Raw genomic sequence first — 12,976 nt, 5'->3', positions numbered from 1 at the left:
GGGAGGCCCCGACAATCACGTTGTTGACTTGACTGGGCCTTTAATGTTACACATTATACTGATAATGAGTACTTACAGTATGTACTCATAGTGAGAAGGAGTACTGAGGCCTACAGTTGTGTTTCTCTTCTGTGTGTCTCCAGCTCCCTACATGCAGTAAGTCCTTCCAGGAGGCTCAGAGTGAGCTAAACCATACTGCAGCTGAGCTCAACCACTCCGCAGGGGACGTGGTCCACTCCTCCCGGGGTACCAGCAGCCAGCTGGCCATGGCTTCTGGGAAATTCAGCGAGGACTTTGACGAGTTCTTGGACACTGGCATTGAGATGGCCGGACACACTCAAGTAGGTATCATTAACTGTTGAAGATCCCAACAGCCCCATATATGTGATTTGTCTCCCTGTGAAACAAATGTGGATAAATGTTACAACGCCTGATTATACGGTTGGTAGACAGTTTAGGATAAAATGAAAATGCCTCTGAGGGAGTCAAATGTTGAGTGATTTCAATTTTTTTCTGTCACTTGAGCACTTAAGCTATTTAGATGTATTTGTTAATTAGACCTTTTCATCTAATTCACGTAGGTACATGATTATCCCCGAGAGCACTAACACAGTCAGATGTAAGGAGATGTTTGATGATCTTGTTCTGGTTATTTTGCTAATTAATTTGGATAGATCGTGTGAGAGTGCAGTTGATGTAGCATGACACACAGGCCTTAATCCGGTTGAAAGGGAATTGGCTGTCTGAGGTGGGGAACACGGTTCACCTGATGTCAATTTCATAGGCCATTCGAGAGCATAGACGTGTAACCGTGTGACAATAAGTACAGTTTCATTTTCCTGGAAAGAGGTGTCTCGAATAAAATGTCAACAAATGTTTCTTGAAGAAACAGCTGAGTTGTATCGTGACGTTGTCTTTGTAGTGCCAAGAGGACCAAATCGAAGTGATTGGCAACCTGAAGAACATCTCCATGGCATCCAGCAAGCTCCTTCTGGCAGCCAAGTCCCTGTCAGTGGATCCTGGAGCAGCTAACGCCAAGAACCTGTTAGCTGCTGCAGCAAGGTGAGGCCACTCAATATGGAGTTGAATGGCATTGTGTAAGGATGTCACAAGCTAGTGAGTATAAGGACGGTCTACGTTTGCACAATGTAAGAGTGTAAGGAGTGGCTATAGTTAGCCAGTTAGAACAAAAACATACTCAATATTCAGAGCCATTCTGATCCAGTTTCCAATCAAAGCCACCCATGGTACATTCCCATGTACTGCAACATCTCTGCTGTGACTGTGGTTGTATGGCCCTCCTCACAGCATGCTGCTAGGCTGAGAGGTAGACAGAGATAGTAGGGCAGAATCCCTCCTGCTGGAGACATGGCAGGCAGCTGGCCGTACTGGGCTTTTAGCCTGACTGACTTCCCTCTCTTTAATTAGGCAGATGGATGGAAGCCATGGCTGGAGCTTGTCTGTGATCACTGAGGCTGAGCGCAGCCTCGACACTCCTGTGCAGTGTTAGGTTGTCACAGGGAGATGGAGGCAATGGGCTCTGCCATGCGTGTGTAAAGTAAAGGGCTGAGAGTGTGTGCTCTGTGTACATGTGGAAAGAGATGTGAGAGCTAAAAAGCCCTGTGCTGCTGCCCTTGTGTTTCAGAACGGTGACAGAGAGTATTAACCAGCTCATCACACTGTGTACCCAGCAGGCACCGGGCCAGAAGGAGTGTGACAACGCTCTGAGAGAACTGGAGGTAGCCTTTTTACCAAACACTATACAGACCTTTTTATGTTCAGGCTAGATGATGTTTATTTTAGATGTAAAATGTTTTTTTCCTGTTTTTTCAGACAAAGCAATGTTTTACCTGTACATGTCATTCATGATGGATGAAATGGGATGATATTTAATGTCTGAATGAGATGCATGTTGCTGTGGGTTTCTGTATTGACATTATTGTATGCACTGCAGTGCTCTGTCTTTATGGGAAATAATGACCAAGTCGTTTACTTCCTCTGTGCCTTGAATCCCTTCAGCCCACGTCCCCACCTCTTCACCCGCTCTGAAAATTGTTACCTGTCTCTCTTTATCCATCCATCAACAGAGCCTGCTCAACATTTAACGACAGTCACCATTAATTTATACCCCTTGAGTAACACTAATGATACTGTTATGTAACTAACAGATCTGTGGTTTCTTCTCCAAGTAATGACCAAGTAATAATTTTTGGCAACATGACTTCCCTCTATAAGTTAAAGATTAACATGGCTTCAAAACAGTCAGATTAAAAACAGTTGGACTTGTTTTTCATATAGCACACATTTTACTGCCCCAACACTGTGGGTATCAGATTGGTAAAGTAGTTTGTGCTGTCCTTATTGTTGAGCCCCTCTCCCTCTGTGTACAGGCTGTGAGAGGATTGCTGGACAACCCCAGTGAGCCTGTCAGTGAGCTCTCCTACTTTGACTGCATCGAGAGTGTCATGGAGAACTCAAAGGTAAAGCCTTACAAAACAATCACATGCACCATAGACTTTAAATGGCAGTGATATGTAATGTGATGGACAGCTGAAGAGGTCATCTTACAGTTTATTTCCATTTCCCCATGTGCAGGTTCTTGGAGAGTCCATGGCGGGGATTTCCCAGCACTGTAAGACGGGCGATGTACCAGCGTTTGGGCATTGCGTGGGAGTGGCGTCCAAGGCCCTGTGTGGGTTGACGGAGGCGGCTGGACAGGTGAGATCCCAACCTAGCATTGACGGACTGCCTGGAGCTTCCAGCCTCCCTCCCACTCCTTCCTGCTATCAGTCCTGGGTCTGGGTCTGGCACACAACCAACAGTCTCTATCAGCTCTAAACCTCCGTTCATGTTTAATAACAGCAGCTAGCTGTCTCTAAAGCAGAAACTAAGCCATGAGCATTCCTCTCACCCGCTGTTCATGTTTAATAACAGCAGCTAGCTGTCTCTAAAGCAGAAACTAAGCCATGAGCATTCCTCTCACCCGCTGTTCATGTTTAATAACAGCAGCTAGCTGTCTCTAAAGCATAAACTAAGCCATGAGCATTCCTACTACCCGCTGTTCATGTTCAATAACAGCAGTTAGCTGTCTCTAAAGCAGAAACTAAGCCATGAGCATTCCTCTCACCCTCTGTTCATGTTTAATAACAGAATATTTATCCCTAGCAGAAACTAAAGCTATGTGGCATTCCTCTTTTCTCTTTCTCTCCACACTGCAGGCCTCCTACCTGGTGGGTGTGTCTGATCCAAACAGCCAATCGGGTCATGAGGGGCTGGTGGATCCCATCCAGTTTGCCCGGGCCAACCAGGCTATTCAGATGGCCTGTCAAAACCTGGTGGACCCTGCCAGCAGCCCCTCTCAGGTGAGAAGACCGATGTAGTGGGACACATACAGGGACATTTGTTGACATATTTAGTCTATTATACGAATAGTTGCTTGGTAAATTTGAACATCAAACGTCTTCTCACCATATGCCTTTTTAGAGAAATGTCCCATGTTTATACTGCTTTGTTTGTTGTTTGTTTGTGTGTTTGGCTGTTTGTTAGGTTCTGTCCGCAGCGACGATTGTAGCCAAGCATACCTCAGCTCTTTGCAATGCCTGCCGCCTGGCCTCGTCCAAGACATCCAACCCTGTGGCCAGGAGACACTTTGTTCAGTCTGCCAAAGAGGTTGCAAACACCACGGCCAACCTTGTAAAAACTATAAAGGTATGTGTACTCTCTGCCATGGTCCACTCATAAATGGGATTCTTGTCCTTTGTACCTTCAACAAAACTGGATTAATTAATGTTCTCGGTTTTCAATTAAAATAGTTACATCATTAGTAATGAAGAAATATGTCTGTATTGTGTATCTGCATTGGGGTGTTGGCTTAGGGCAGGGGTACTCAAGTACTATTTGAGAAAGTCCGGTGACACAAATTTCGTAGGTGGCAAAGGTCCGGATGGATAATTACATTTATCGGCATAGTAACAAACCCCCACCTCGTAACCCATGTGACCCCAAACTCTTCACACCCCTCTTGTTGGCAGAGAGAACATTTTGCAGCTTTAAAGCTAATTTCTCGCAATTCTACACATTTTGCAATGAGCAGAGATATATTTTGCTCATTTAAAGCTAATTTCCTGCAATTCTACCCATTCTTCCATGTCTTATGTGTGTTTATATGATACCGGGGTCAAAGCCTGACCTAGTAAATAATCATTATTTTTAAAATTATTTTCATTTTTTTCCGGACCTGCGTCCCGTATAGACCCCTTTCTGGGTCTGGATCCGGTCCATCAGTTGAGTATGGGTGGATTAGGTCATGTCCTGTTATTTTCTTCCAGGCCTTGGATGGTGACTTCTCAGAGGAGAACAGAGACAGGTGCCGTGTTGCTACAACTCCACTCATCGAGGCTGTAGAGAATCTATCCACATTTGCCTCCAACCCAGAGTTTGCTAGTATCCCTGCACAGATCAGCAATGAGGTTCGTATAGCTGCTTGTTCAGGGGGTGACTTTTGGATTGTGCGATACAGTGAATTCTGAAAGTATTCAGACCCCTTGACTTTTTCCACATTGTGTTACGTTACAGCCTTATTCTAAAATGGATTAAATAAACATTTTCCTCATCAATCGACACACAATGCCCCATAATGACAAAGCGAAAACAGATATTTAGACATTTTTGCAAATGTATTAAAAATAAAAAACTGAAATACCTTATTTACATGGGGATCCATAATAAATACAAATACATCAGTATTCAGACCCTTTGCTATGAGACTAGAAATTGAGCTCGGGTGTTTCCATTGATCATCCTTGAGATGTTTCTACAACTTGATTTGAGTCCACCTGTGGTGACATGATTTGGAAAGGCACATACCTGTCTATATAAAAAACCAAGCCATGAGGTCGAAGGAATTGTCTGTAGAGCTTTGTGACAGGATTGTGACGAGGCACAGATCTGGGGAAGGGTACCAAAACATTTCTGCAGCATTGAAGGTCCCCAAGAACACAGTGTGCTCCATTCTTAAATGGAAGTTCCTAGAGCTGGCTGCCTGGCCAAAGGGAGCAATTGGGGGAAGAGCAATGGTCAGGGAGGTGTAGAGCTCTGGAGAGACCTGAAAGTAGCTGTGCAGAGCTTGAGAGGATCTGCAGAGAAGAATGGGAGAAACTCCCCAAATACAAGTGTGCCAAGCTTGTAGCGTCATACCCAAGAAGACTTGAGGCTGTATTCGCTGCCAAAGGTGCTTCAACAAAGTATTGAGTAAAGAGTCTGAATACTTACGTAAATGTGATATACGTAAGTCAATTTGTAAATGTGATATATTAAGTCAATTTGCAAACATTTCTAAAAATGGGTTTTTACTTTGCCGTTATGGGGTATTGTGTGTATTTTGATGAGGGGGAAAAAACTATTTAATTATTTTTAGAATAAGGCTGTATTGTAACAAAATATGTATAAGGTCAAGGGATCTATTTAAGCTCTTCAATGGAAATGAAACTGCAGTTCTTGCTCAGAGGACAATTTTTTTAATCTCCTACGAAGTTTCTTTAGCATATATTGTCACATTGTTTTATTTGTCTGATTTCCTCATATATGAAACGGCAAAGCTACCCCTACAGATTCCATGAATACATTGGTAACTACGGAATTCAATCCTCTTCAAATAGAACCTCAAATATAGAGCCAGCACAGAGTTGTTTCTCCAGGAAAGCTTGGGGAATTGGTTTGATATACCATTTCTCTCTAGTTTATTTGATGTAGCTCAAGGAGAAATGTTGTGTATTTTATGTTACAGTCTAGCAGAAAGAGTCCTCACACAGCCCTAAAAGCTTTATGACTGTAATATGTTGGAGGGCAGTGTTTAACCGCTCTCTCGCAGCACAGCTGCTCTAATCTTCAGCTTGTTAATCTAATTGTCGAGGGAGGCTTTGCCTGGCATCTTAAAGACTGAAGGTGTGCCTCTGCGTCTCCGTGTAAAGCAGGATCTCTAATCTCATCCCCCCTGTGATACGCGGCTCTGATTACGCCTTTGATCCATCAGAAGTTGGGCTGAATAATAAGAGATCAGGGACAGCTGTGTAGTATGTTGCTATTGAGCTGTTCTGTTAGTTAGAAGATCTTTAACCTGTGTTGTTCTATCAACTCCACTGTCCTCTCCTCCCTCCCTCTCTTCCATGTCCAGGGCTCGGCAGCCCAGGAGCCCATCGTGCGTTCAGCCCGCTCCATGCTGGACAGCTCCACCCTGCTCCTGGAGACCGCCCGCTCACTCATCATCAACCCCAAAGACCCGCCCACCTGGTCCATCCTGGCCGGACACTCCCGCACCGTCTCCGACTCCATCAAGAGCCTCATCACCTCCATCAGGTCAGCACTGACCTCTCTGGTTCTAAACTATGGTGCTCTGGATATTATTATGTTGAGGCCGAGGGGGGAGTTCAGCTAGGTCTGGGTAAGTGTCGGTTCGACTGAGCAGTGCGTTGTCATGGTAATTTATGGTGGCTGGGTTTCCACCTCCCATGTATTATGAAGAGGAACGCTCTAGGGCATTATAAAGATGAATAGGTAGAGTTCCGTGGAGGATCTGCTGTGCTGCTGGTGCTGCAACACAGCTTTCTTATACTGAGAAAGTCCCTCCTGCTGTTATGAATTGAGGATTCTCTCCTCATTATCTCTCTCACACACACAGTAAATTGCCCCTCAGCTCCAGCACATTTTGCATCTGGTCAACCTCTAGAGACCATGTTTGCAAAACATGCACCTACTGTAGTATACAGTGCATTCGGAAAGTATTCAGACCCCTTGACTTTTTCCATATTGTTACGTTACAGCCTTATTCTAAAATGTATTGAATCATTTTTTCCCTCGTCAATCTGCACACAATACCCCATAATGACAAAGCGTATTTAGACATTTTTGCAAATGTATTAAAAATAAAAAACAGAAATAACATATTTCATTATTCAGACCCTTTGCTATGAGACTCAAATTCGAGCTCAGGTGCATCCTGTTTCCATTGATCATCCCTGAAATCTTTCTACAACTTGGTTGGAGTCCACCAGTGGTCAATTCAATTGGTTGGACATGATTTGGAAAGACACACACCCGTCCATATAAGGTCCCACAGTTGACAGTGTATGTTAGATCAAAAACCATGCCATGAGGTCGAAGGAATTGTCCGTAGAGCTCCGAGACAGGATTGTGTCAAGGCACAGATCTAATCCATTTTAGAATAAGGCTTTAACGTAGCAAAATGTGGAGAAAACCAAGGGGTCTGAACTTTCCGAATGCGCTACATGATTTCCCTTCTTTGAGGTCCTGTAATACTGCATTGATAACCTGCTTGTAGAAGTACTGCCTTGTTCATATGCCTTGATTCGGTCTTATGTAGCAACATTTGAAATTGTGTTTTTTACATTGGATAAAAACAGAGACACAGAGCTACAAAATGGTATATCAAACACTGCATTTGAGGAACAATGGGAAAGTAATTCTGCTTTGAAAGTTGATAAACTTGTAACCTCACTTTTGAGAAAATGGCCTTTGAATGTGTTTGTACCTACTGGAGAGCTCTTCTTTGTCTACACCCATTCAGCATTGTTCACACCCTCTTCAGCTTTAGCTCCACCAATCTCTTTAAGGGTTGATCCAAGCGTTCTGTCCTAACAACAGCAGTCAAGCACCCAAGCTAACTGGCTAACAGTTGTCACAGTGACATTCTATTAAAATGGACACTTGCATAGTGGAGTCTTTTGTTAAGACATGTAGCTAGCTAGCTAGCTAGCTAAACAATTAATCATAATCACAACACATGATGTTACTACCTTGCATGAATCTGCAGGTAGCTAACCATCCAGGTTCAATGTTAGCTAGCTAGCTAACATTAGGCTATAACAAGCAAAGCAGATGGCTCTGAGATACGAATAATACGATTATACACGTAACGTTAGCTAGCAAGCCAGCCAGCTAACGTTAGCCAACTAGCTAACAGTACACTTTAACTTGAAATGAGAATGTCTTTGTCAAAATTAGAATCGTGTAATATCTGAAAATGTATCTAGCTAGACTATCTTACCCGTATAAATAGTTTGAAGATGTAATCCAGAGACAGGTGTTTTCTCCATCTCCTAAGATATCATACTCTAATTCCACTGATTTCAAAACTCTGTCCTCCAGAAAGTGGAGAGCAACACTGATGCAGTTCTGCTGAGCAATATATATTTTTTAAGCCGCGTTAGACAGGATTACCTACAAATACTAACTAGCTCAAATAGAGAGAAGTGTGCTATATGACAGACCAATTCAAACTCATCTCTCGGCATGTCCAGCCCACTCATTATCTCAGACAATCATGGCTAGCGGGATGGTTGCTGTTTTTTCTGTGGCTAAACCAACAAGGCTCGTAATTTAACAAGTTTGTTATTAAGGCACATGAAATTTCACATGTTCCAGAAGGCATTTCTGACCAAAAAGTGCATTTAGATTTTTTTTTTTTAACGATTACGTTCAAATGGCTCTCGTGTGAAGTAGTGACCCATGACATACGCCTAGTTTCCTGAAACAGGTCACATATGTATCATGATTAGGGTTAAAAAGCTACCGTTAATTTAATATATCTGTGGTTATTTTGATAAGCAACTGAACATCTATGGTGACTTTGGTCATTTATACTTGAAAAACTTTAAAAAAATTTATTCATATATAGTATACATTTTTTATATATGTGTCCATATTGTCAATGGGTTTCTAGTAGATAGACCATATGGTTCAAGAGAAAATAGCCTAATTAATGGAAAAGCATCTAATCAACAATGGTATTATTTTCAATTAATTCTGCAACTCTTCCAACTACTGCCACCAGTGTGACGCTGAAACATTGACAGCAAATACATATTGACATAGTAAAACAAATAAAGGTGTGTGTAAAAAATGTGTTAAAAAAAATAAAGGTTATTTCATGCTGAAACTCTCCTATTTAACACCAATGGTATTCCCTAAGTTGATGGTTTATATTTAGGATAATGTTTTACAGTGTTGTCATACATTTATTTATTTTTAAATTATCTTATTTAATTGTTTCATATATTTTACATGTGATAAGCCACACAGGGGCCAGAGATAATTAGACACCTATGATAATCTGAAGTACCCAAAAGGGCCACTAGATGTCTTGTGATAATTTACATAAAATCCTTCAAAGATACAGTACCAATATTCTGGTAGTTTACTGGTTTCCAGTAATATACCCTCCCTTTGCAACCCTAACTGTGATACTGCATTCATAACATGCTTGTAAAAGTACTGCCTTGTTCCTATGTATCATGATACTGTTAGGGACAAGGCGCCAGGGCAGAGGGAGTGTGACTACTCCATTGATAACATCAACAAGTGTATCCGGGACATCGAGCAGGCTTCTCTAGCTGCTGTCGGCCAGAGCCTACAGGGATGTAGGGATGACATCTCTTTAGAAGTAAGTTCAAATGGTCAATATAATTGGTTTCTTGAGCTTTCATTTTCAGTTTCCACTTCATAATTCTTTGCCACTCCCCTAGGCTTTGCAAGAGCAGTTGACATCGTCGGTGCAGGAGATTGGACATCTCATCGATCCCATCAATACTGCAGCCAGGGGTGAAGCTGCCCAGCTGGGGCACAAGGTACTCAGCTACAACCATCCCCCTATAGCAGTGGTAACCAACCTTTTCTGAGTTAAGATCACTTTCACAAGCCAAGATTTTTAACATTAACCTAATAAAAATTGTTCTGTAGGAATGAGGTTTGTGCAGTATGCCTAATATATTATCACAGCATGTTGGCTATATGCCTTGCCTGCCAACATGGTTCCTCTCAGACCATATTCTATTTCAAAACTCAAGCTTTGATTACAAAATAGGTCAGTCGGTGTAGCACTTGCAAGCATAAATTTAAATAATTAGCAAATAATTTGCTTTCTTATTTTACTGGACTGATGGTACCTGCTTCTGATGGTCATGGTGCTTTCAAGACAACTGGGAACTCTGGGGGGGACAAAAACAAAGTCAAATCATGACGTCAGTGATCATCAGGTCTGAAAGCTGGAGGTCTGGAAAGATGCCAGAGATTCTGACTTGGAATTCTGAGTTGGATGACCATGCCCCCCAAAAACTCCCGGTCAGATCTCGTTTTTCCTGAGTTCCCCGTTGTCTTGAACACACTGTAGTCAGAAGTTGGAGATTTCCGAGTTCCCAGTTGAGAGTCTCAGTAGAAGGAGGGAGAGCGCAGCAGAGGATCTACTTCCTTTCCCCCGGTGAGACTGACCAGAGAGAGGGAATACCATCTTCCACCTGATGATGAAACTCGAGTAGCACCGCATCTGCTTCATGTACACATTTATGTTGTTCCTGTGGCTAGAGAAAGTGAAATATTCCTCAATATTAAAATAGACACGACAAGCTGCTAATAATAAAAATGCAGGGCTATCGATACACTTGGCTACTCATTCATTGCAGCGCGAGTGGAAGTAGGGAGAAGCACGTTTTATGTTTTGTAATAGTGTTGAATAAAAATAGGGTTCACAGTGCTGAATAAAAACTTCAACATGAACTCACTCATAAAAACAACAGCTCTTTGCTGTATTCTTTGACAGTACTCTCTGCAGTCATGGTTATTCAATCTTATGTAGGCTCGTATCAAACTTTGCTGTGCCCGAGGTCATGGAAGCTCTGTAGGCACAGTGATTTGAGCTATCTGATTGGCCAGCGCAGTAGGGACACTTGATTTTTCCACAGGCGGAGTTTGTCTTTTCAGACAAATTAAATGGTTCAAAATTGAAACACTTTGCTTACCCGGTTGGCAGGGCTTCTGAATCAAGTGCACCTACCGACAACAGCACAACACGAATAAAATACACAAGCCTTTATCGTTGGCTTTTCTACAGAAATGTTTGGTGATCGACTAGGAATTCCTTGAAGATCGCGATCGACCTTGTTGGTGACCACTGCCCTATAGGGACACATTCCTGTTTCCTAGATCCACTCCAATTATCCAATCTGTGTCTTATACTGTTACATGATACTGCCTCTCCCAGGTGACCCAGCTGGCCAGCTACTTTGAGCCGCTGATTGTGGCATCTGTTGGCCTGGCTTCTAAGATCATGGACCAACAACAGCAGATGAACATCCTGGACCAGACTAAGACCCTGTCAGAGTCCGCCCTGCAGATGCTCTACGCAGCCAAGGAGGGAGGTGGAAATCCTAAGGTAATGGTACTGGGCTCAAAAGCCATGTTGGAGCAATGGAGCAGTACTAAATTAGTATGGATTTCTGTGCACCTCATTCTACAATATATCTTGTTAATTGTCGTGTGCATTGCCATGTATATTGTTATGATGAAGATCTTTGAGTTTCATGGTGGTCTGGTGGGTTTACTGCGTGTCCAGGCGGCCCACACCCACGACGCCATAGCAGAGGCTGTCCAGCTGATGAAGGAGGCTGTAGACGACATCATGGTGACACTGAATGAGGCGGCCAGCGAAGGCGGCATGGTGGGAGGCATGGTGGAGGCTATTGCTGAGGCCATGGGCAGGGTGAGTGGGGGCTGGTGTACTATACAGTAGGGGGTGTCGTACTGTATAGTTGTGTGTGTACAGTGGTTCTTCCTTTAAAAGTTGTGGCGTACTGCAGCACAGCTTGTGGGGTGCCACAGAATTCTATGGCACGTTATTTAAGTGTCAGCCATTGTTGCCAGAATGACGCAATTTACCACAACCTGCCACCATCTACCACAAACGGTTGCGGCATAAGCTCATCACTTTTAAAGGAAGAACCACTGTATATGTGCATGCATGCGTGTACGCATGTGTGTACTGTCGCCCCAGGCAGCTCAGGAGTAGAAGTCTGCTGTTAACACATTTCCTCCTACTGCTTTAAGATGTTTCCTCCACGGTGGGCAGGGAGAAAAACATGCCCCTCTAACTGACATTCATTAGTGAGATGGATGGGAAGTGTCAGCTCCAGGCCTCAGAGCTGACAGCTGTCACTTATCCACTGGCTGTCACCCTCCATCCACTGTGATCTGTCAGTCTTGATGATGGAGCTCCTAATAATGAATTAGATTTGATTGCCTGATTGCTTCTATCAGATGTTGGTCTCTACATGTTTCCACCCCAGTGAATTCCATTTCTACTTCTGCATTGAAACTAACACATCGTCCGGCCTTTTGTGGATATCTGCATTCTGCAACATATTTATGCATAGAGTTCATTGAATAAATAAAATATTTATTCAAATGTGTGGTACATGCATGGCTGGTATTCATATGTGTAGATTATGTACAGTAGGTAGCTAAAGTCAATATATTGAATGACTCATGGTTTTCCCTCTGCAGTTGAATGAGGGCACTCCCCCTGAACCAGAAGGATCCTTTGTGGATTACCAGACCACCATGGTGAAATACTCCAAGGCTATCGCCATCACAACTCAGGAGATGGTGAGCACAAACAACTACCCCCTGAATATGTAATGTGTCCTTATAGATGTATAAAACTCTTTATCAAAACTCTTTAACATGTCATGTTATGGCCTTGTTCTGTCTGTCTACAGATGACTAAGTCAGTGACGTGTCCAGAGGAGCTGGGTGGCCTGGCCTCTCAGGTGACTGTAGACTACAGCCAGTTAGCCCACCAAGGTCGCCTGGCAGCCGCCACCGCAGAACCAGAAGAGGTGAGAGGTCAAACAGTGCCTGTCAAAGCAGGAAACACTGTTAAAATATAGGATTATGAACTCTAAGAAGGCATATGGAATGTGATTTCTCTGTGGTGCACCTATAGGCAAGCCCTATGTCTTTATAAGGCAACATATCAAAAGAGATTTGAGATGCAAGAGATTTGCATATGCCAGGAAATAAATATGCAGAAATATCACACAAAGTATTCATACCCCTTATTCCACATTTTGTTGTGTTACAGCCTGAATTCAACATTTATAAAATAGATTTCTTACCCATCTACACACGA

At 43.0% G+C, this 12,976-nt stretch overlaps 1 protein-coding gene across 2 annotated transcripts in view; it reads left to right on the top strand.

The window, feature by feature from the left end:
* LOC106573504 (talin-2) overlaps positions 1 to 12,976 on the top strand; it is a 141,361-nt gene that overhangs the window by 104,754 nt on the left and 23,631 nt on the right. For both annotated transcript variants that reach the window (XM_082962666.1, XM_045697137.2), the window contains 15 exons: positions 144 to 341; positions 923 to 1,062; positions 1,646 to 1,739; positions 2,391 to 2,480; positions 2,596 to 2,718; positions 3,219 to 3,362; positions 3,547 to 3,708; positions 4,329 to 4,469; positions 6,173 to 6,354; positions 9,322 to 9,457; positions 9,540 to 9,641; positions 11,051 to 11,221; positions 11,402 to 11,548; positions 12,349 to 12,450; positions 12,564 to 12,683. In XM_082962666.1, the coding sequence (XP_082818792.1) occupies positions 144 to 341; positions 923 to 1,062; positions 1,646 to 1,739; positions 2,391 to 2,480; positions 2,596 to 2,718; positions 3,219 to 3,362; positions 3,547 to 3,708; positions 4,329 to 4,469; positions 6,173 to 6,354; positions 9,322 to 9,457; positions 9,540 to 9,641; positions 11,051 to 11,221; positions 11,402 to 11,548; positions 12,349 to 12,450; positions 12,564 to 12,683 (2,052 nt within the window). The remainder of the gene's footprint in view (positions 1 to 143; positions 342 to 922; positions 1,063 to 1,645; positions 1,740 to 2,390; positions 2,481 to 2,595; positions 2,719 to 3,218; positions 3,363 to 3,546; positions 3,709 to 4,328; positions 4,470 to 6,172; positions 6,355 to 9,321; positions 9,458 to 9,539; positions 9,642 to 11,050; positions 11,222 to 11,401; positions 11,549 to 12,348; positions 12,451 to 12,563; positions 12,684 to 12,976) is intronic.

Source organism: Salmo salar, chromosome 16, assembly GCF_965601325.2.
Source record: "Salmo salar chromosome 16, fSalSal1, whole genome shotgun sequence".
NCBI classification, from domain to species: domain Eukaryota; kingdom Metazoa; phylum Chordata; class Actinopteri; order Salmoniformes; family Salmonidae; genus Salmo; species Salmo salar.
The sequence above is the reverse complement of the archived record's forward strand: the minus strand, read 5'-3'. Positions and strand labels throughout refer to the sequence as shown.